Source organism: Clupea harengus, chromosome 4 (genome assembly GCF_900700415.2).
Source record: "Clupea harengus chromosome 4, Ch_v2.0.2, whole genome shotgun sequence".
NCBI classification, from domain to species: domain Eukaryota; kingdom Metazoa; phylum Chordata; class Actinopteri; order Clupeiformes; family Clupeidae; genus Clupea; species Clupea harengus.
The window spans coordinates 4,146,972-4,170,500 of record NC_045155.1 but is presented as its reverse complement, the minus strand read 5'-3'; the positions used below and the strand labels follow the sequence as shown (position 1 = coordinate 4,170,500).

At 42.0% G+C, this 23,529-nt stretch overlaps 2 protein-coding genes across 2 annotated transcripts in view; one reads left to right on the top strand and one right to left on the bottom strand.

The window, feature by feature from the left end:
• Positions 1-1,418: 1,418 nt before the first annotated feature.
• On the bottom strand, positions 1,419-3,342 carry LOC105912678 (lysophosphatidic acid receptor 6). The gene is made up of 2 exons (XM_012841661.2): positions 3,257-3,342; positions 1,419-2,920 (listed from the first exon to the last, which is right to left on the bottom strand). The coding sequence occupies exon 2, from the start codon at positions 2,907-2,909 to the stop codon at positions 1,896-1,898; it is 1,014 nt and encodes a 337-aa protein (XP_012697115.2). The 5' UTR covers positions 2,910-2,920; positions 3,257-3,342; the 3' UTR covers positions 1,419-1,895.
• A 12,272-nt stretch (positions 3,343-15,614) lies between these two features.
• Positions 15,615-23,529, top strand: part of acap3a (ArfGAP with coiled-coil, ankyrin repeat and PH domains 3a) — a 61,606-nt gene continuing 53,691 nt past the window's right edge. Inside the window, 1 exon segment of the mRNA XM_031565835.1 lies at positions 15,615-15,830. Coding sequence (XP_031421695.1) covers positions 15,784-15,830 — 47 coding nt within the window. The 5' untranslated portion in view covers positions 15,615-15,783.

The following is a 23,529-nucleotide window of genomic DNA, read 5'->3' as shown; positions in this document are numbered from 1 at the left end:
CCTTTGATATTGATCTGACATCTGAAGTCTTCTCATGACTGACTGACCTAATCTTAAAGCTCATTATGCGAGAATTGATATTTTTTGCTACTGAGCTCCCCCTAAAGTTGCAGAGTGTAGTTCATTTTTATGCCACTGTCGTAAATATATATCTCTCTTCAAGACCCCCTAATGGACAATGTAAACGTACATTTGTAGACAAGCTGAAGTCAAAAAAGGAGAAGTCTCACAAGGTAGAGTAATATCACAAGATTTTACACAAATATGACTGCGTAGTTTTATTTATTTTGACATCGGAGGTGAACACTAACATAACCAAAGAATAACAAAAAAAAAGAAACGCAATTTTTCATACATTGTTTTCTAAGCATTTTAATGTAATGTAATCTAATAAAATGTTGTTTGCGACATGCTTAATATACAAGCTAGCTGAGTTAGGTTTGCAAACCTCCAAGGCTTGTTGGCGTGAGATTGACAAAGACTGATCAAACTTTTTGACGTGAGATTAATTTATTTGGATGCTAGCCTGAGACAGGACAGATTGATGACTTTGGGCGTCTGGAAAAACTACAAATCTCCGTGAGACAGGGATGACACCAATAAGGTTACAGCCTATGTCACCTTCTTTCATATATAACATTGGTAGGGATGTTTATGATTAAAAAGTAGCTAGTCGACAACTTTCCCAACACAGCCAAACACCAAGCAAGTGCAACACAAGATTATTTGTCAGTTATTACTGACAAGTCCTTCAGAAAGAAAGCCAGCTCGGCGTCTGACTTGCATACCTTTTGTAACGTTTAGCTCTCGCCAATGAGTAAAAAGCCAGTCCGAGACGGACTCTTTTTCAGTCTCTTGATCTGTTACTCTCGTTTTGCTTTGTCGCCTCTGCCATAATGTCCATACAGAGAATACTGCGCTAGCTTCCCCTTATAGCTAGCTAGATGGGTCTAGTTGTTGCATGAGGTGGTGCCATAAAGCATTACATAGTTCTCACGAGAGGTCTCGCGCTCTGTACCCCAAAGATACATAGTGCGATACAAGGCACACCAGGTATGCTGTGGCAGTGGCACAGATGCCATTCTCAGTATTTCAAGTCAGTGTACCACCAAAATGATTTTGAGGAATTTTCATTATTTATATTTATTATTATTTTACTTTATTTTAAGGACCTATTTCTCAAAGGCACATGACTGTCTCACTATAAAATGCTGGGTTCAAGTGTCCCTATTATGAGACCTGAAAAAAAAACATCCCGTTTCTCTGTACAAGGCAATTCATTATAAAGGATTGAAAGCATCCTGCTTTTACTTTGCTTAGAACTGAAACATCTGGGTCCATTTTATTGTTTTCGTTTTAAATTGAGGTGGTTTATTTTGCCCATCTATTATACACACACAAATGGACGCAATAGACAATTCTTGATGTGATAATGTTATTGTCATTTGTCTAAAATGGCACAGATTTTTCAGTTCCACATTTCTAGGTTTAGCAGGTGTCATAAGACATAACGTGCTTCAATTACAAAATAGACCATGTTCGCAAACAACTGTATTTACATCAATGTGGCTCCCTTAATGGAGATGTATAGCAATCTCCTATGAGTCCATAGGGTACATAGTCTGCCCCAGAGTAATTTGGAACACGGCAGAAGTATATAAGGAAACCTGAACAATACTATACAGAGACATCCTGCTCCTGTACCAACTCTGGAAAACTGCCATTCTTCAGTCCATTACCCTTTCACTCTTTCTCTGCCACGAGTCAGGCATGAGTCCAGAGTCGTCCAACACCACGTAACTATAGGTTTTTAACTACCTTCTGACTTTTCAACTTCTCCCAGCAGTAGAAAGACATCGAAGTGGCTGGCTGGATGCCAAGAGGAAGTTTCCAGCTTACAGGTCGGTTGATATGTAGTAGATGCCACGCGTTCTGTTGGGCCGCAGCCATCTAAGTCTGGGCATGCTCCACTTGCAGTTGTTGGTGCTGAAGTAGTACACCACTGGGTCCAGACAACTGTTAAAGCTCACCAGCGCCATGGTAATGCGACGGGCCTTATAGATGGCATCTGCCCAGGCACAGTTCTGTATGTATTTCATGCGGCGCAGTAGATGCAGAAGGTGCACTGTGTGGTAAGGCAAGAAGCATACCAAGGTGATGGCCAGGATGATATAGATGATGCGGCGAGCTTTGCCTGCTGTGCTTGAGCGAATGTGGGTGATGCGGCGCGCTACCAGGGGGTAGCACACCAGGATGACCACCGAGGGCAGCAGCGAGCCAAACACCAAGCAGAGTACGCTGTAGGGCCCTAGACGACGCTCCCACTCCTCCTGACTGAAGTTCTCAAAGCAACTGTCCCCCTCGCTATCTGGAGGGCCAGTTAAGAAGAAGACCAGCAAAGCAACGGCATACACAAGCCAGAAGGTGGAACTCACAAGCATGGTGCAACGGGTGTTTCGCAGGCGCAGGTAGGTGAGCGGGTACACGGTAGCCACGTAGCGGTCTACGCAGATGCAGGTCATGAAGAAAATGCTGGCATAGATGTTTGCGTGGAAGCCGATGCCACTGAGGACGCAAGCAAAATTCCCCAACTTCCAAACGTTGTGCTGCCAGTGGTAGTGGATGCGGAAGGGCAGAGTGCACAGGAACGCGGTGTCTGCCACGGCCAGGTTGAGTAGGTAGATGTCTGAGGCGGTCCTCTGCTTCCTCTTGAAGAGGAAGAACCAGAGAGCTCCCAGGTTGCCTGGCAGGCCCAGGATCATCACCAAGGTGTAGACAACAGGGAAGAGGTAAAACTGGAAGTCTGCTCGGGAATTACAGTCTGAGTTGTGTGTCTGGTTCATCATCGTTGATGAGTACATCTGTACAGTTGTGTACAGAAGCTGCGTTTCTGACGTTACAGTCTTCATGGTGATTCACGCTGAAGAAAGGAATGGATCAGTGTCTTAATAATAGTTCAGTTCATCACACAGAGACAATTGGTTGGAGAGCTCAAGCATTCAAAAGTTACATACTACGCATTCAACATTTATTTTAGTATGGTTTGTCAGTCTGTGATGATATTAACTTTAGATACTGTGTAGACAAACCCTGCCACAGTCCTCCTTTGAACTGATTCATTTAATTTCACTTTAAGAAACTACAAAACACAAGTTGAAGTGGAAGCAGACTCGAACTTAAACATGAACATTAGTCAGATACTACACCCATTTATTCCACAGGTCAAATGCAAGTCAACAGAAATGTAGTTACTTACTGCCTGGGTTGTTTTCTTGAGTATATTTCCTTAAAGCAGGAGAGCCCAACTTCGTCTCTAACCTTCCATCCACCTGCCTCTCTACAAGTGAGTTTGTCACTGAGTAGGAAATTGTCGTGCTGTGCTGTGGTTAGTCATGGTAAATGAGGGGGTGGAGGGGGATGGGTGATTGGGTGAGATCACGAGTCGTGATATTTATATATTTCTGTCTGTCATCTTGTTTATTGTTTCCAGTAAAAGTGAACAAAGTGCTTAACATTCCCTGTAGACAGTTGTGACATAATGTGGAAAAGTGTAGTTTGAAAACATCGTCAAACTGTTTCACCATCAACCTCTCACCTCAGACCACCCAGAGTAGCAGCAGAGGAACTGTGCATAACAACTTGAAAGTAACATCACCACGCGTAGTTGGGTTGCTGCTGCTCCTGCTGCAAACCACTTTCACAAGTCAGACTAGTCAGATCAAAACAGTCAAACTTAAGTTTTGTATGTCTTCATTTAATGAATCTCCAAATACGTTTCTCAATAAAATGAATATCATATGTAAAAAAAATATCCCACATTTTATATTCAGGTGGCTGTAACTTAAGTAGGAAGTTATTTTTGTTTTGGGTGAAATGTCATTCAAGTCAGCCCTTCTACACCAAGTATGCCACAAGTATGACACAACTATTGGGTAATTTCGTGGAAATGCTTTCATGGCAACCCATGGCAAAGTCTTGCTTCATTATGACTTTTTCAGACAGCCTATGTCATTTTCATTTTCTGATTGGTTGACTTCATGTTGTTTATCATTTGACCTGTTGTAATGGAGAGCATGAAGGACAACAAGGATGCCTTTGAATAGGTTTGCATACAGTAGGTATCAGTGTGTGTGCATCACAAAGTATAGCAAAGATAGCAAGATCAGAGAAATGAACAGAAAAGCCACTAGATGGCACTCAAAACATAGTAGCCATGTAATGCTTCCTGCTACTGTGAACCTGATGCTGCACAGAACTCGTTGTCCGAATGTGATACAAAACAATAATAATACAGTGATTAAAACAGTAGGACCAATCTTCTAAAAAGCTAACCGTTTCAAATTAATATTGAGGTACAGGAACCTGACAAACAGAACACTGTGTATTGTATTATTTCATGTTGTGTTATACTTGTATTCTATTACAGATTATTTCTAGTAGCTGGGCATTCACAAGGTTTTTTTTGGCGTAAATAGTTTAAAAGCTGACGCACATGTCATTTGTTATTGTGATGATGGTCTGAATATGTAAATTATGCAAATATTTCCTATAACCCCCGGGGTCTGTGCCTCGCTGTATCAACCAGCTTTCATCTCTTCCAGAAATCTGGACACGACCCGAACAATGACAGTTTAAAATCGTTTAATTTGAACCCAAAGCCGTCTCGTTGCTCACTGAAATTCCCCTCTCATTCCAATCAGCTCTTGTGACTCTTGTGACTGTGGCTGGTGAAGCTGCATGCAGTCAGTTCACATGTTTCTGGGTGTATGTCACACAATCTCGGGGAATTAGCATGATAATCATTTACCAGTCATTACCTACACAAGGGCAGGAGGTACCGCTTTCTGGTTCCCCCCTCGATTGACCAGACAATAAAAACGAAACGAAATAATACTTTAAAAATACACAAATGTTGCTGTTAACTCTTAGGTTCTGTCGCTGTCATGCATTCACATCTTTGTTTTCCGTTTGAAACTCTGAAGTAGCCACTGGTGTACATTTCTATTTAAATGTTTTTGGAGACTGTCCCACATTTATGTGCTTAATGCAGAGTATCTGAATGTTGCACAGATTTGAGCTTTTTGAGTAAACCACATTCATGTCAAAATCCAGAATGTATTGAACCCACTGCCAGTGACCCTTTCAATCCCAAATGCCTCCGCTTAAGGAGATTTAACCTATCCGTTGATGTACACAGAATTATCCCACATTTTCAATACACACTGTAAGTGAATTACTGCTATGTAAATATAAAGGAAAAGAGAGGAAATTCTGGGCCTATGGGGATCTGACTGACTGCCTGTAGATGGCAATGGTAAAACCTCCTGACCTTTGTGCTGGAAAGTCCCTTACTTCTCACTGTTTCTACAAACTAACTTCTACATTTTCATTTTGGTATAGTCATGTATATGTTGCGGAATGGCGGAACCCCTACCTTAACTAAACCTTTTTCTTCACCAATTGCTGCTTTCAATCATTACAGATCAGCTTTGAAAGCTGTAAAATCTAACACTGCCACAATAATGCTACTGCTGTGGGCGTCAGATGTCAAAAAAACACCAAAAATGAATAAAATCATTGACAAGAAAAGAGTACTAAAATTGTAATATTAGCACTAACAACTATTCTTGAAGCGGTTGATTCAAGGAGTGTACAGTATAGAATACCTCTCACTCTCTGTTATGTCAAATCAAATAGTTTTTAAGTGGGATTTTTTAATGTCCTGAATCCATTTGCCCTTTATTTATCCAAGTTGATGCAGCGGAACCATATACAATATTAACACAGGCCTATGGCAAAAGTGCAGGCAGGCAGGCAGGCTTAAGAGGGGCTCCATGTGGTATTTGACATGACAACCTAGGAGTGAACTGAAGCATTACCTCCTAATGTGTCGTTACAGGGAGTCAGGAAGCATGCGTTACCAGCGCACCTTTCCCTCTGGGTTGAGTGTATTGACCTTGTCCTGCCAGTCATCCATCACAGGCCTGCAGTAATGTCAGTGAATGTTCACCAGCACTATTCAGCGTGAGGTATGTTTTAGATCAGGCGGTAGAATAACATTAGAGAATTGGGGGGTCGGTACAGTCATGCCACTAGGTAAGGCTGGTCTCTAATTGGAGTGTTATCTGTATGAGCATGGCTGTTGCCCAGCCCTCCAATCAAATCCAGCAATGTGAAGTATATGACATACATTAGTGCTGTGTTGATTTCTGGTCAGGGATTTGACCCATACAATAAATGGGAGCAGATGGTCTTTCCTCCCCCTCACCACCTGGTAGAATCCAATCCAGGGTGGATTGCTGGAAATCTTTGGAGGTGAAATTAATTCTCTGGTGTCTGAAGGGTTGATGAAAAAATCCTCTTGTGACGGACTATGTTGAAACCTCTCTCCTCCCTCAGCATCTGACTACCACTGTGGTCCACTGGCCCTTGTCTGCTGTGCCATTGCCTAGCAACACAGCTCTATCATCTCTCTGTCTCTCTGTCTCTCTGTCTCCGAGACGCGATGCTGCAGCTCTCCTGAGAGAAACGCTGCTCTCTGTGATGGCCATACATCCATGTCTCTGTGAATCTGAGTAACGATTCAGTTCCAAATGTTTGGGCTACCGACACTGACACTGTTACTCAGCACCCAGTTCTCAGGTTGGGGAAATTAAACAGCGAGAAAAAGCTGCATGGGAGTTGATGACAAGCATTTAGCAGGAGGGTGAGACCAGTGAGAACACTTTATCAGAGCGAGGAGGCAGGAATAGCTGTGAAAAGATTTACGATTTTAATTCTGATCTCTGAAAGCAAAACTAATGCACAACATTTGAAGACATCACTCATTGCTGTCTGTCTGTCTGTCTGTCTGTCTGTTATTTGGAAGGGGAAAGCAACTGAATAAGTTGCTTATTCATAATAATAATAATGCGTACTACTTTTCAACTTTACACAGAGAAACAGGAAGAGAAAGTCCACAAAATACATAACAACCTTTACTTCTCTGTAATAGAGTAGAGTCAAATGTACTTATCTACTCACTGTAACAGTTCTTACCCCTTTTATGTCCTGATCATATAACATTGTTAAATGGCTGAATAACCATTTATCTGTCAGAATAACAGAAGTAGCCCAAAGATAGAAGAAGTGTGAGAGTGGAAGAGGAAGATACAGCACAATGCCAGCATGCAATTGTAAACACAGATGTGATGTTTAAGAGATAAATGATATTGCAATTGTTGACCCTGACATGGGTGTGCAAGAGAGACATCATAATTATTCAGATGTACAGGATATGTATGGACTATGTGTATTCTCATTCTTTGATAATGAGGATTATTTTATAGGATGGAGTAAATACCCATAGCATTCTCATTAAACATTTTTATTCAAACACTGAGACACTGAGGGAGACTACAGTCTAGCACAGCTGGGACTTTTTCCCGCATCAAGATGCCCGCATTCGAGTAGCGCTACTAGGAGTGAGGATTGTTTTTCGGCCTTCTCAATCATTGTTAAATAGGAATTCTAACACAGGAAAGACACTTAGTAAGAATGTTACTTTTTGTAATTTTTTCATTCATTTTTCTCTAAGTGAGCTGATGTTGACCTTGATGCTCTCAAGAGCGTTTTGGCTGCAGTATGCTGTTGTGCTGTTGGTCGTGCTGGTTTCTACAGCATGTGTTCAGACAGCCCTCATATCTCTCCTCTCTTTAAAGTTGCTCAGTTGAATCCTAAACAGATTAGGCTTATACTAACACGATTAACATGCAATGGTGCCAAGGTCAATACTGTTTAATGACTATCGACAGCACTCAGAGTGTGCTGGCCTGCTTTGCCCAGTTAACATTCATTACTACACAAATCTTTTTTTCGAACCATGAGCTGAATGGGAGTTTAATGCTCTGTTTCAGCTTTCTCTGCTTCTTTGAAGGTTACTTACAGAGGGACTGAGAATCACAAAATAATCTGTCGTGGGTCATCCCAGGCTTGGTATTCCAAGCACAAATTCCAACATTTCTTTGATTTTTTTTATTTATTAGAATTTTCAAATACTACAGAAGTGTGAGTTGGCAGTTAGACAATACATTGAGAGAAGAGTTATGAATGTGCAGTTTACCCCCTTCCAAACGGGCCCCCAGACATACAACGTTCACATTTCTGATGGGAAAAGGAGTCTCTAAATCAATGTGACAACCAATGGGATGATTTCACATTGCTGGAGGCAAACACATTGCAGACAAAGAAAAACAGAATGTTTAACAGAGATAGACATAGATTTGATGTAATGTATATAATTGTGAAAGTCTGTGTATTACGTTTATATATATATAATATATTGTAAATATTGGTTGTACCTAATTGTTTGCTGTGACATATTTGAATAACATTCAGCTTTCAACTGTGGAAAAAGTGTGACAGACTAATTGAACACAGTCAGATGGACTGTCTGCACATCAGACGTGATGCCCGTGAAAATCATCAATCTGTCATGTAGACTTGAAATGTGTGCTTTTAAAGTAAAACTATCACTTATTCACAGTCTGTTTTAAATTCCATCTTCAAAGGCTGAGAGGGTCTCTGAGTGTCACTCTGTGATCACAGAGGTCAACGGCTGTTTGTGTTTTTTTTTATCCACGGAGCTGCTGGTGGTAAATGCACTGCAGACAGCCTTCACACACTCTGAGTCCAGAGAGATGGCCGATTCTGACTAGATGTCACCTGACACCAACCCTGGAGAGATAGAAGAGCAGCAGCAGCAGCAGAAGCAGTCACAGACCATGGGAGGAGATCAGATTTCCTCTAACATACTTTTCACCAATACGGCAGTGATCTGTTTTGACAGTGTCATATATAATCTAAGGGTAGGGGGCAAATGTGCCCTGCATGGGAAGGGTGTGAGCGATGCGTGAACTTTGACGGGATGCTCTCTGAAGTGGTTTCACGTATCCCAGAACTTGCTTTTGCTCATTCTCACTTGGTTCATTTAACAGTCAGCGGGGGCAAAAGTAATGAAACACTTTTTTTTCATAATCAAGCGGTTCACACTGTTTTATGCATTGGAAACACTGAAAATCTCCTGCAGTCATTGTGAGTAATATACACATTAACTGAGACACAGTAATTGCCGACTTCTCTGAACCAGTTTAATCCAAATTTGTTTTCTAGCCATTGTGTTCTTGGTTTTCTAGGTGCTAGTTAGCTAGGTGCAATTGCTCAGGATGAACCGTCTGGACCAAATGGTCAACACAGACTCATCTGACAAGCTGTTGTTAGCTGAAAGATGTACTACATCTGATAGTTAATGCTAACAGAGCTGGTGAATAAATCAATAGTGCCTTTAGCATGTTTGGTAAGCGCCTTTGGCAGATTTCATACACAGAATCATGGGTGAAGTGCTGCTCTTATGAAGGCTGCTTCCCCAAGGGGTTAACACTTGGGAGACCAAGGCCTGTTAGACTCTTTTAGGTAGTCCGCCATGCCTTGATATTTTTGTATATTTCAAGTATATCCACTGTGTCTGTGAATTTGGGGTCTGACCCCATAATACTACCCTCTTTACAGGATATCAGACTAGATAATAGTACTACATTCAGGCTTACCTTTCCCTCGGATCAAAGGCATTCTCCCACTTCATAAGGGATGCAATTTTATTTAAATATTATGTTCACCAGGGTAGTGTGAGAAAAAAAATATCTTCCTGAAGTCAAGACTGAATTCTTTTGTTCTAAATATCCAGTGTTTTTTTTTTTAAATTTTTAGCCAGGCTGCAGTTTTTATACTTTGCACAACATTCAGTAAGTGCATGTTGACAATCCTGCAGGACGTGCACTTAATGGACTTAATACTCTATCTGACACCTTAGCCAAGAACACAGTCTGGCTCTGACCTTTGACTCCTAGTAGGTCTTTCCTGCAGAATGTTACCAGGAACTAAAACCGAGATCAAGGAATTCTACTTTTCTCTAATTCATTTCAACACACAGTCTAAAGCTGTATCAGTAATCAGTGAACTGAACACCAATTGCAACAGCCACCGAAAAGAACTGATTGAAACTCATTTAGTGAGTGTGTTATCTTGTCTGTTTCCAGTGATCTTCTCTCTCTCACTGCAACATCTGCTTTTGTACAACGTGACACTCGCCAAGGTCTCTGGGAGCACCACCCCCTCGAGTCAGGGCTGTAAGAAAATGGTGCAAGAAAACCTCACCAAAGATAAATAATAGAAAAGAGGGGGACCAACATGTGGAAAATGAACACTCAGTCTCTACACAAACACACATACACACACATACACACACACACACACACACACCTCACACATGCATACATCATAAAATGTTGGCATTTAAAAAGGCCTGCATCACTCCAGTGGTTATATGTCATTTCTTGCACCTGAAGTGGAAATGGACTAATGCTACATGGAGTGTGTGAGTGCAGCAGTGCGGTTCTCTCTCCTCTCCATCTCTCCTCCTCCTCCTCCTCCTCCTCCTCCTCCTCCTCCTCTTCCTCGCTGCAGACCCAGAGCCGCGTGGGAGAGGGAGAGCAAAAGTAGGTCACCCTCCCCGAGACCGACATCCCTCCCTGCGATGCCATGCTTGTTGCTGCTGCTCTGCATGTGTCTGCCATGGGGGTGGATTGAGTCGAGGGGAACCACAGCCAAAATGTGAACTGACAGCCCAGCCTACTCTCCACTGCCCAAACACAACAGACACATACTGTAGACATACTGTATGCATGAACGTGCACATACTTACAAATACACAATTCACCACACAAACCTTCAGTATAATAGTCTGACAGAAGCTGCGCATGTAGTTTTAACACATACCCCCTTCATCAAATTAACCAAATACCCACTAGTTTAATATCCACACTTTTGTCAGCTTATCTTTTACCATTTTCATTCTTTCATTCGTTATGATTTATCTTTAAAGGAGATTGATATGTGGCAATGGTAGACGTTCTCAGCAGTGGCTCTTGACCAGAACTGACCTTTCAGTTGGAAAATCACCTTACAGACAAAAGCTTAATGGTCATTGAGGTAAGTCCAGTCATTTCCATCTTTAGCACCTGTAACAAATTTTGCGGTTTTCTATTCTCTACAACAGACAAATTTGATCACAGTGAGTCTCATTCGACATCACATGCCTCTCTCCTTTCTCCTCTCCTTGACGAGCGAGACGTCTCCTCAGACGTCTCCTCAGAGTCTCTCATCCTGTCATCATTTCCAGCTCAGGCTGCTGACTCAACAGCCTCTGAAACACTGTGAATGTTGAGCGAGAGGCACAGAGGCTTTGATTTTGAAAGGAAGAAAGGGGGCGAGGGACGGAGCTGATGGGAGGAGGTGGGAGAAATCTCAGTCGGTTCTCGCCTAAGCACAGGCGCCGATCTCTTCCAATCCCTGTGTGCCGTGGGGAACATTTATGTAACACACACTCAAAAAGTTTTGCATTCATTTGGGCTGGATGCAGTTAACAAAAATATAATCATCACATGCATTCTGTATGTACATGTTGTTTAATGGAGTCGTGTACACATCAGTCACAAACCTGCTAGAAGAGACTCAAAGGTTCTATCTCAGGAAGGGAGAATAGCCTACACTTAAATCCAGTCACTTTCATTTTAGGTAGGACTTAAACCCACCCACCAGGGGGTAAAGGTAAAAAAAAAACACACAATATGTTAAATGATGAAAAGTCATCTTTTTTAGTAGGTTTTGGGTGATTGTTTTTGGGCTTAAACCACATAATCCCTGTGTTTACTTCCCGATTTCAATCAACATCATCTCACTGGGTTATGTTTGTTTAAGGCCTTTTAGTGTGATTCCCCCCCTAAATATTTGGAATTGAACCCCTAGTATTCATATCATCCTGGCAGCTCTTACATGACGTATTCATTTTCATTTGATAAGTGGAGTTGACGGTGGCTGATATGTAGGCCTACTACAATGGCAGACGGAACCCTATGAATGGGAATCGAGCTGTGCGCTCGGGTGGATATTTCAGCCTCTGCACACTGGCACGTCTGGTTCCCTCACCAAGACAGACCTCGCCTCCCGCTCTTTACCCCCCACCAGCCACAAGGATCTGACCTCTGAACTCAGGATCGGAGGGTGTGAGATCATCCCCCATTCAAAGGCGCTAACCCCCGTCCAGCGCGGGAGAGTGCTGAACAATAGTGTTCTGTACGAGTCCACAGTGACACACACACACACACACACACAGCACTTTCTCCCCCCCAAGCCTTTTCCGCTTCCTGTGAATTAATAATCGGATCTATTTCTGGTGTCCTGAAGGAAATGCATGCATGTGAATGCAGGCTAATTTTGAAACTGGCTACAGAAAATAAATAACACCCATGTTCGAATCAATTGTTACCTGCATCTTACCACTAAAATTCCCATGCCTTTCACTAGAGGTACACACTTATACGGTGATTATAAAAAAAAAAAAATGAACCGTTGTGGTTGGGAAAAACAGTAATATTAGCTGTGACCTTTCATTACTGTTTGTCAAGCAAACACATATTCATCTGTCTTCACCCGCAGTCCTTCATTTTATCCATGTTAAGATTCTGGTTGTAACAGATAGCTGCTGAAAGCTATATCAGTCACACTGCCAGTGGGAAGGAGCCTGCTAGAGAGAGATTTGGGCCGAGGATTTAGTCACTAGAGCATACGTCTTGAGCGTCCAAAGCGGATAGTCTTCAAGCAGCTGTGTCTGTGTTGGAGCTGAGCAATTAATGTGTGATTATTAATGCGTGAGTGTGATTACGTCATGCGAAGAGCTTACTTAGCCAGCAGAGATGAGCCCAGATGCTGAAGGATTCCAAAGCTGCCATGGTAACATGCAGTGGTCCGTGTCTTGAGGACTAAGGAAAGCCTCTGAAAGGACACCACTGTTGTTCCTCTGATCTACTGTTGAAAAGGGGTCAGGGGTCATGTGCTGGCTACTTTCACGCATAGTATGGTGATTAGGAATGCTTTTGTTTAGTAGCCATTTAGTAGTCAGCTCTGTTCATTGAAACTATGAAGCCGACTGCACACTTGAATTGTTTTCAACAAGTTGGCCAATGTTGATGGCTAATAACTCCTGGGACTACTTAAGAGATGTCAGCTCCCTCTTTAACCATCAGCTTCATCGGCCGTAGATGTTTACATTGCAGCTACATCATCTCACATGGGTGAAGCAGGGATGAAATCCTCATTAACTGTCTTCTGTGCAAATTCAAACTGTGCTCCTGCCGCTGACAGCGGTTAGGCTGAGAAGACAAGAAGTGAAATGGTGCATTAGTCATGACAGACAGCGGCAAAGCTGTCTGCCTGGATCTAAAAAAGAATGCGTGTGCCTAAACAATGACTGCTCAGACTCTAGCATGGAGTTCAACAGGGTGCAAGCTGATTTGGTGGGAACTTTCAGATTTCATAGCTGTGTATCGCATGACATCACACATTCTTGAGATTTTACAAAGATTTAGTAATGGGCTGATCTCTCACATGACAGATATATTCAGCGCCCTCTTATGATGGACTGTTTTATTCAACTAAGAGATGTAAGAAGGATTGGTATTGCACATTTTACTTGAGGATACTCAATTCAATTCAATCTAATTAGTTATTCATCTGATCTAATTCTAGGGGGAAAGAATATGTGTTGTGTTTAAATCAAGATTTAAATATATATCACAAACAACATTTTTATTTAACAATCAATTTTCATCTCGTTAGATCTGCAAACAAGTGCCTGATTGGTTCTCTTGTGACTAGACCAGTGATCAGCAGCATGGCTGGGACTGATCTGCAGTTGGGCGCTGGGTTTGTATATGTAGTCCAGCACATCTGCAAGTCGTGTACAAAGTTACTGGCAGAGAAAGAGAAAGGGAGAGAGAGAGAAAGAGAGAAAGAGAGAAAGAGAGAAAGAGAGAGAGAGATGCTTCTCCATGTTTGCAGCATTTTTCAAGTAGCTTCGTCAGTTGTTGTTCTGAGAACATCTCCCGGTTTTTTACAGCCAAAAGTGAAAACATAGTCAAGCCCCCTTGCAGTCTGTTTTGAATCTATTGTTTAAGAAATGTTATGTGTTTTTTCCCCCTTCAATTCCAGTTTTCTTACATTTTACTTGATAAAAATGACATAGTAACACAAGGGGGGGCTGTACACAATGACTGCCAAAGACCAGAAGTCATCTGAGGATAACCAAGAGCAAGCAAGAAAACATCAACTGAGCCAATCTCCTATCAGGGTATGACTCTGGGCACTAGCAAAGGAAAATGTTTGTAATAAGATATGTTTCATCCTTAACCTCATACCTTGCTATTTCACTTCACAGGGAAAGGTTTGGCTTTGGTTGGTATAGAGAAGCCACCTTTTTCCATTCAAGATCTATTCACTTGGTTCCTGATGATATATTAATGACCAGCTCCAAAGCAAGGAAAAGTAGAGGCATATGTTGTTATTTTGGGGTTATATTCAGGCCTTACATGTAATTTGGTAATCTGATTTATGGAGTCATCACTTGGGTTTTACTTATGGCTTCCCCTCTTTGTTCTCTAAGCATTCGCTCCACAAAAGTCTTTCAAGTGGTGGACATTCAGATGATGAAACCATTTATTTAGAAAATGGGAAGGGTAATGGTCAGTATGGGAAATGAATTAACTCTATTCCACAGGACACAGTCAGTTAATCTGTTATGATATTCTATTTTTGCACCCTTGGTCCGAAACCAACAAGCCAATTACATAAATCTTTCGAAATAGATTTTCATTTTATAACTTTATCCAGTGGTGTTTGGCACACTGCAGAATCCACAATGGATGGAGTGGTGACCGTTAAATGTCTCGTCTCTTTTGTTTGCGTTCCCCCTCAGTCTTTATTGACCGTGAACCAAATGGAACTGACTAAAAAATAATAAAAAGAAGTTTTTCTATTCAACGAGAATTTCAGGCTGGATAATCACTGTGCTGATTGACTGCTTCTGCCGTTGGACAAGTAAAGACTCACAGGGATGACTGCTCTTGGATTTAAATGCTTTTAGGGACAATCTCAATTGTTTGTACAGGACACTGGTGCGGCTTTAGGTCCTGAGGCATTGAAAAGGTTGAAGTTGGGAAAAATGTTAAAACAGCAAAACATATATCAGAGTGAAACTGTATTATTTGAATGATCTGCTGCTGGGTGGTATCTTCAAGCAGTGCACTATCAACAATCTTGCAGAAAGGACATTGCTTGCATTCCTTTCCTATGCAAGCAGGTTTAAGTCTGCACTCAGTGCACTACACTGTAATGCCAAAAAATATACCCTACATTAAAACAGTTTATACGTTGTTAAAACGGTGTGTTTGCCTATTATTTATTAGGCTCGATTGACAGTCTGATATGACGAAGAGTGAGAGTCAGGCTGTGTTGACATCATGGGATCCGATGCATTTTAGTAGGCTATAGTTAAACACCGCTAATATAATTGATGTAGCCTACTCACAATTACAACATACTATATCGTATGTCTCAGTTTTTTGCCAAGCATCACATTTGAAAACAATACAACCATCTACTATTTAAATCCTTTAACTCTTCCCTCATGTTCGTTACTGATAATGCATCACACTTTAACAACGAGCCCTAACAGCCTGCAGCAGAGCGCTTCAAACGGACCTCTCGTGTTGAGGATCTCATTACGCTACAGTAGTAGCTCTGCCTCTCTGGACTACGGGTGTAGAACTGCACGCAGGAATACATTCATTTTTCAGGCATCTCTTTTGGGCAATGAAATTCATACAGTGAACGTGAAGACAAATAAAGCCCAACATGACGGTGGATTTTGAAGAGTGTGTCAAAGATTCACCCAGATTCAGGTAATTAGCTTGTATTAAACTATATGGAGAAGGGTTAAGAGTTACGCTTGTTGAGCTCATGGATTCACTGTGTCAATGAAATTTCTTTCAAAATGACTGAAAGACAACAAGTCTGCGCATTATGAATGGCAGTTTCATACAATATTTTGATTTTGCATTGTGTTTGACAGTTGTGTTTAGCGGTCATTACGGACGGTGCCGGGAATACTGCATGACTGGATAGTCCTCCACTGAAAGTAATGCATTTCAGTAGCAGCTTGTCGAGCAGACATGCCATAGTCTAGTTATTATGTTGCTAGATTTACTGACAGTTCGTGTGGATTTGTGGTTCAAGCGGGTCTACTGTTTTTTGTTGATCTGACATTCTGGACGAAAGTATAGCAGCACTCTGTGGTCACTCTTCTAGCCCCACGTTACCATTAATTTGTTGCAGAGAATGTGGTTAGTGTAGTGCTGGTTTTCACGTTTGATTTGTTGGATTCACTGTAAAATCAAGCATAGTGTTTTATGCGATGTGTGATGGCTCATGGATTTATTCACTTGAGACCATAATATATTGTAACATTAATTTGTAATGGGTATTCGTACCACACCATGAATTTAGGGAGGAGATGAACATTTTTCTGTATCCTACAGTAGGCCTACACTACATGGAGTTCAACACAGTGCACGCTGATTTTGTGGGAACTTTCATATTACATTTTTTCATAGTGTATCTTCATACAAAAATAAGCATATTTGTCACGGATGCTCGCGGATTTGTTCACTTGAAACCATAATATATGGTAACATTAATTTGTAATGGGTATTCGTACTACACCATGAAATTTAGGAATTAGTCCTACGCTACTCGCCACGGACGCATGGGCAACCATCACATGGATTTTACCCAACAGCTTCTAGCAGTTAAAGGGGATAGGAAACCCCCATCACTTGACATCAAGGAGCAATTAAGCGTTTTATGATGGTGACCTCTCGTTCAACTGTTGGTAAACATTCCAATTTATGGTCTGGATAACACCTGAAAATCTGTCAAACCTATTTGTTGTATGGGTAAAATACTCAAATCAGCCTTTAATGAAATTGTATAAACAGCTTTATGTGTACAATGGCTTCTATCATGCTCACAAGGGGCATCCTGTAGCTTCATACTTCTGTTCCTCTTTCTCTTCAATGTACTGATGGAAAACTTCCAACCAGTTCCTGACACCTGATATGCTTTGATGTTCTCTGGTCCTGGCCTCTTTGGTGCTTTTTGGTGCCTGGCTCCTCACTTTTGTACAGTGAGATAACCAGTTGGGTTAACCAAATAACTCATTTGAATGGGATAGGTGCATCTTCCACTTTTATCTTCAGATCTTATACCTGCTTCTGAACTATGGACTGAAAAACACTGTATTTGTGAGGATGCTGTAATGTGAGGATTTTCCATATCCTTTTTGAGGATTTTGAGGATTCATTTCCTTCCACGTCATGCTGGGTCAGGATGTTAAATGCTGATGTACGAAATGGTCAGAGGTCAGAAGTGACAGTGGACAGCAGGATGCTCATCCTTGTGAGGTTGAGAGAAGTGTCATTGGAAAAGGAACTAGAACAATGCCGGTTTCGTCATCATAGTAGTCTCTCTCACTCTCTTTTATTCTTTTCCTCTTCCTCCCCTCCCTGTGTGTGTGTGTGTGTGTGTGTGTGTGTGTGTGTGTGTGTGTGGGTGTGTGTGTGTGTGTGTGGGGGTGTGTATGTATGTGCCTTTTGATTGAATGCTAACGTCAAATATAAAATACATCATTACTATGTAGTTTACAACCTCACAAGGTAATGCATTACCACTCAAGGAACACTAAATTCCTCCTTTGAAGTCATCCAGTTCGACTCAGCACATAAATACAGTAACATATGTGTTATTCTTTCATTCTCCGTTGGACTTACTTTATTACTTGGCCGGTGACTGGATGTGAATGCGTAACTTAAATGACTGGGGAAAAAAAAAAAAAAGTCAACTTCCTTCCTATGCAAAAGGCTCTCCTGACAATAAGCACAGCGAGCACTGAGGCACTTCAGACAGCCGAGGAAGAACATGGGATCGAAGGCATGCTCCATGTCCCACGCACAGCCGCCTGCTCTGGCTGTGGTGTGCGCATAGCAGCAGAGGTTAGATAAACAGAGAAGGCATTCCTTTACACCCACATCCCTTCCTCGGCATCAGCTCCCATTCCGATCTCTGTTGCGAGAGAGGAGAGGTGTATCTGAACTATGTCTGTCCACGCTAGTTACTACGCATGACTGTTTGTGTGCGTGTGTGTGTGTGTGTGTGTGTGTGTGTGTGTGTGTGTGTGTGTGTGTGTGTGTGTGTGTGTGTGTGTGGTTCTACTGTATGTGCTTTTATATGAGAGTGTATGTATGTGTGCATACACAATCACTGTTCTCTAACAGATAAGATCTCCGCTCCAAATCAAAGACTTCCAGATTTGGCGGCAGCACCTTAATGATTGCCATCTGTGCTGGTGAATCAAGGCGAAGGCTTAAGCCCTTTGTGAAAGCACTCTCCCCATGATTATATGTGGAGGGAGAAAGGTGGGAGTCCCCAGTCTTCTCTGGACCATTAACCTCCCCAGTCTCTTTTTCCTTTCTGACTGTCCCTCAGTCATTGCCATCTTGTCTTGTGAAGGAAAATGAGATCTGCTTTTCGCTTCATATTGGGTCGGTTTTTCAGCAGTGTGTCTGCTCAGCCTGGTCTGGAAAGCAGATTAGCTTAGGTCATGGGAGAGAGTTGTAGCCACTACATGTAGTTGCATCATGTGTTAAGTCTTGATGCTGAATCTGTTTTCATGGAATGCTTTTTTTATTGTTCATTTTCTCTTTGAAACTCTTTGAAAATGTGGAATTGCTCGTAGCCTGAGAATAGTTCGTTTTCACTCAAGGCAATGTACAAGTTCTTCTTTTGTGCCGGTCGAAACAGCAGAGGTGTTACATAACATCTTTGGTTGTGGCTGGGAAAAACAGTCCTGGAGTTGGGGCTTGGGGGTTCATCAATCCAATTTTCATGTCTAACGTGTTAAATGTGCTTAACTTCCTGCATGTGTTTCAACACGCAATGCGTTGGGTTCGGTCTGGCTGCTCACACATGCTGGTCTGTCTCTTTCTCTCCTGTCTCTTTCTAATTCCCTTGGTTGCTTCACCCCTTAACAACTAGTCAAATTGCATAACTTGATTTATGCCTACATGATCCTCCGAGGTTTTCTTCAGAGCTGTTTTTAACTCATTCTCTGGGCTGTGTAAGCCACAGGAGTCATTCAGATTTATGGAGTGTTCAGATTTAATCATCATCATGCTTTAAGATACACAGCCTTGTGTTTTGGTTAGTTTGTGGTTTACAGCAGTTACTTAGATCAGAATATTCCTGTCTCATTCAGTATGTGGTCTGCTGAATGCTTGCTGTTCGTATGATTGTCCTTAATACTTAAACAAGTAACAAACTGTGATAGAAGACTCCTAAAGATGTCCTAGTTAGGAAGAAAACAGCTCAACAAGTTCACAAATATCACTACTACTATTCATTCCTGAAGACACAGGGACTGTCAGATTTCGGTGACTTTCGTTTAACACCTTAGTTCCAATACAGAGGATCTGTGTCACTCCTTTGTGCGTCTTAAAATGTAGCCATTAGCAGGTCCCCAAAGAGGAGCTAACTGTTAAATCTACCTCACCTGAGCTCATGACTTCACAAAAAGATACCGCCACTCAAAGCATGGATTAGCCACCTGGGCTAATATTTTCTCTCTGCACTGAAGGCTGCTGCAGCCGTAGTTCAACACTGTGATCATAAAAACACATTCTTGTCAATTTCAGAGACGTGATTTCATCTTAGAAGAGCTTAGTAGCGGTTAAATTTATGTCTCTCTGAAAGGGCATCAATGGCGTGTAAAGCACATAGGCCTATCTCATGATTAGAGGGAATTTTACACTGAGCCTGGTTTTACAGTGTCCACCATAAAGGCAGCTGGCTGCTTTGGCAGCTATGAAGGGAAATAACTGCATGCCAGATTTGGTGGAATTAGTCAATTAAAACTTGTTGGCATCACATCCAGGTTTAGCGGAAGTGAAACAGTCTACACAATGATGAAACCTCCATTCGAAAGAACACACTAAAGCCCCTTTTCAGTTATGAAACGCGTTATTGTATCAGGTAAAAACAACATGGGATAGATAACACATCTTCATTCCCACTCGTCTACCATAACGGTGAAGTCACTGGTGTTGTGTATTCCCACCTGATTGTACTTAACAGGATGCCACGGAGCACGAACCTCTGCGAGACAAAACATGCTTAGTATCATGCCAGTCAATCTAGCTATAAACTATCCTAGCAATTTCCAATTTAGGGAACCATATTAACAGTTGTCAGTTGTTAGCGTGTGTCAAGATTCAAGAGACACTAACGTCAATTTGGAACGGCAGGGTAATCGAAAAACTGTTCTTTAACGCACTTTGACACCAGTACTATGCTTCCTCTGGCACTAGTGGCGGAGAAAACAAGCAATGATTTAAAACATAATATACTGTTCAGAGAGACTCTTCAAGCCATGTTTCATGATAGAATATTTGTCATTTATTTATGTTATGAGTAAATAAAAGTCATCCCTTTCTGGGAAAGTTCTGGGTTTAGGTTGTCAATGGGGAGATCAAGGGGTGCAGTCGTATTCAGCTCAGATATCCAGTTTGGAATGCCATGATTGTCTCAGCCTTTAGTCCTAAATGATGTTTCTGTTGATGGGTGTGAGAAGTAACGATACCGTGGGATTGTTGAACCCCCACTCCATGCCTGTTGGTGTCCCCCCCGACCCCCCCCCCCCCGACCGCCTAAAGTCTGACTTACATCCCTGAGAGTGTCCTCAGCCATGCTTATAATGCCACCATTGTTTCATGTAGCCTCAAGCTCCCACCATCATACTGCCTCTTTTCATCATATCCCCTTGGCTTCGAGCGAACCGAAGGATCCTTCCATAACTCCCTCACCCCCCCCCACCCAACAGCTGGCAGATGCAGCAGCCTTCTCCCCTCTCGCCGCTGGGCCTGAGACCAAGGGGCTTCTGACCAGCTGTGGGGAAGGGAATGACAAATGGTCGCCCCCCAGTAAGCTGCAAACTTGTGAATGAACACTTTACCTCACTGTTGACTCGGATCAGATTATTTGTGGCTATGTTGGTCACGGTAGGAAGACCTGAATAGAAGTCTCTCCTTCATCACTGATTTGGTATCAGCTGACACAGCAGTTTATTGCAGTGGCTGATTTGCCCTGAATTCCTAAACTCAACGCATCAAGTCGTTATAAGTAGATACCAACATTTGAATTTGAAAAGCCTGGCATGGCATGGTGGAACAGTCATAATTACCATGTGGATTCCATCATTGTGACTCACTGGTGTCAGAGTTACTTTTAAAAGCAGATCCTGTTGGAGGCTGACTGAGTAATTATGTTGACATGTCCTCATAGTAATTATAGGGGTCACTGTCCAATTCTAAGCCCATGGAGTATAATGAGAACAGTCCATTTTAGGGTTTTCACCCACTGGATCCTTTATTCATTTATCTCGCTGAAGGACACTGAAGGACAGTTCAAATATTGTTTCTCTGCGAGATCCACGGCTATCTTGAGAGATGTCCTCACAGTACCTACCAATAAACTGCCTGGCCGGAAGACTCTGTGGCATACTCTGGCATCAAGCCCTTGGCCCGCAGGACAGCGGCTTAGAACAGCACCACTGGAGGGCTAGCTACTTCAGGAATCAGAGTTCTGTCAGTTCTTTGGGCGCTGAAAATGATGAAGAGATTTCACTTATCCAGTTGGGGAAATACATTTTGCTCTTAAGTTTTAGTGGATACATATATATATACAGTACGATAATGCATTATCCTCCTATTCACACTTTAGCTAACTGAGCTAATAGAGAGAGCTAACTAAGAGAACTGCTTGAGGAGAGTGTGTTAGTGTTTTGCTCCTCTTTTTTGGAGGGTTCCCCATGAAGATGTGCTGTAGCTGCAGCTTTGAGCTGGAAGTGATTTCTCCATCAAGGTCTGGTTGCTTCTGCTCTATTTCATACTGACCTCTTTCCAGAATCTGTGTCAGTTACCCCCTCTGTTGCTGTACACAAACCTCACCCCAAGCTTACTACTTTAGGGTCATCTACCCCTTCCTCCCATGCCCCAATAATTGGGCTATCAATCACACCCACTGGGCAGAGAGCAGATAACTGAGGTCCTTGCTATGCTGCCTGTTGACATGTCATGTGAAATGAAGGGCTGTCATGATGAAATCTCCTGAGGTGTGACTCCGTTAATAGCCATATAATGTGCAGTCTATGCAACAAATGTATTTATGTCTCAAAACACTCCAATTGGGGTTTTATTTATACATACAGCTGTGTTGTACAATTTCTGATCCCTTCTCCCTCCCAGTGGAGTCCATCTTGTTTTGAATTCCTGCCACTCAACTCAGGGAAGTGATGACATTGGAGCTCAGGGGAAACAGTTCACTTCATCTGCTGAAAGGTGACATGGATCTTGAGTGCGTGGCTTGAGAACACCAGGTGAGGAAAATGATGGGGATTAAGTCAGCACTTTGAATGTGCCATCTAATCTGTGATTAGCCCACATTCACTTTGTACCCAATCACTGACTGCCAAGGTACTGTATATGTATGTGAGTGTGTGTGTGTGTGTGTGTGTGTGTGTGTGTGTGTGTGTGTGTGTGTGTGTGTGTGTGTGTGTGTCTGCTGTGTGGTGTGTGTGTGTGTGTAAAAGCCATCCTTTACCTTATAGGGATTGAGTGTCTACCGTTGGTCAAATGCCAAGTATTGATATTTTATTATTAAATCATCAGTGTTTTAAATGGGTTTCTAACCTATTACAAGTAGTCCATTTTAGTCCACAATTAGTCCACTCTTTTAAGTCAGGTAAAAACACATTTTTAAATAAAAGTTTTGCTTTGGGGAGCAAACCACAGTATGTTGCAAAATATTGTAATTATCAGCATTATTACAAATCCTTGAAATACACAATCAAATTAGATCATGGCATAAGCATTATGATACTGTATTCCTCTCTGTTCCTCTTGTTATTTCTATCCCTTTCTACCAAGACAGGATACAATTCCATATTGATATGTAACATTTCTCTATGGAATGTTTTCTAAACTACTGTGATTCCACTCTGATGTGATTCCACTCGGAATCAGAATCAGAATCAGAATAAAAGATAATAGATAGTTAATGAATGTCCCCATGCTAGTTTTTTTTCTTAAAGTCTGATGGAATTAACTTCCTACCAAGACCCGCCTCCAAGCTAATGCAACCTCATATGGCAGCCCAAAGTGTTCATCTTTTACTCTCCTTTGAAAAGTCTATATATTCAAGATAAAATTGGAATAGTTGTCAGACATAATTGGTCGTTTCATTGAATTAGTGTAATGCTATGCTAAGTCCTCTCTCACTGCACTGAGACAAGAAACACTGCCAGCTTCAGGACTTAGAGAGCTGACTTAGTAGTTTAGCGCAGCCGTTGGTGGATCAGTTCAAGTTAATTATGAGACTGTTTGAAAAAAAAAACAGGACAGAGGCAGGGAAGCAACCCCGATACGTAAATGGGTGTGTTCTGGGGGGGGGGGGGGGGGGGGGGGGTTGTGCATGTTTAATGGAAGTCAGGTT

Bases quoted from the DNA above. Each gene is read 5' to 3' on its own strand.
- LOC105912678 (XM_012841661.2), bottom strand. From the start codon at position 2,909: ATGAAGACTGTAACGTCAGAAACGCAGCTTCTGTACACAACTGTACAG.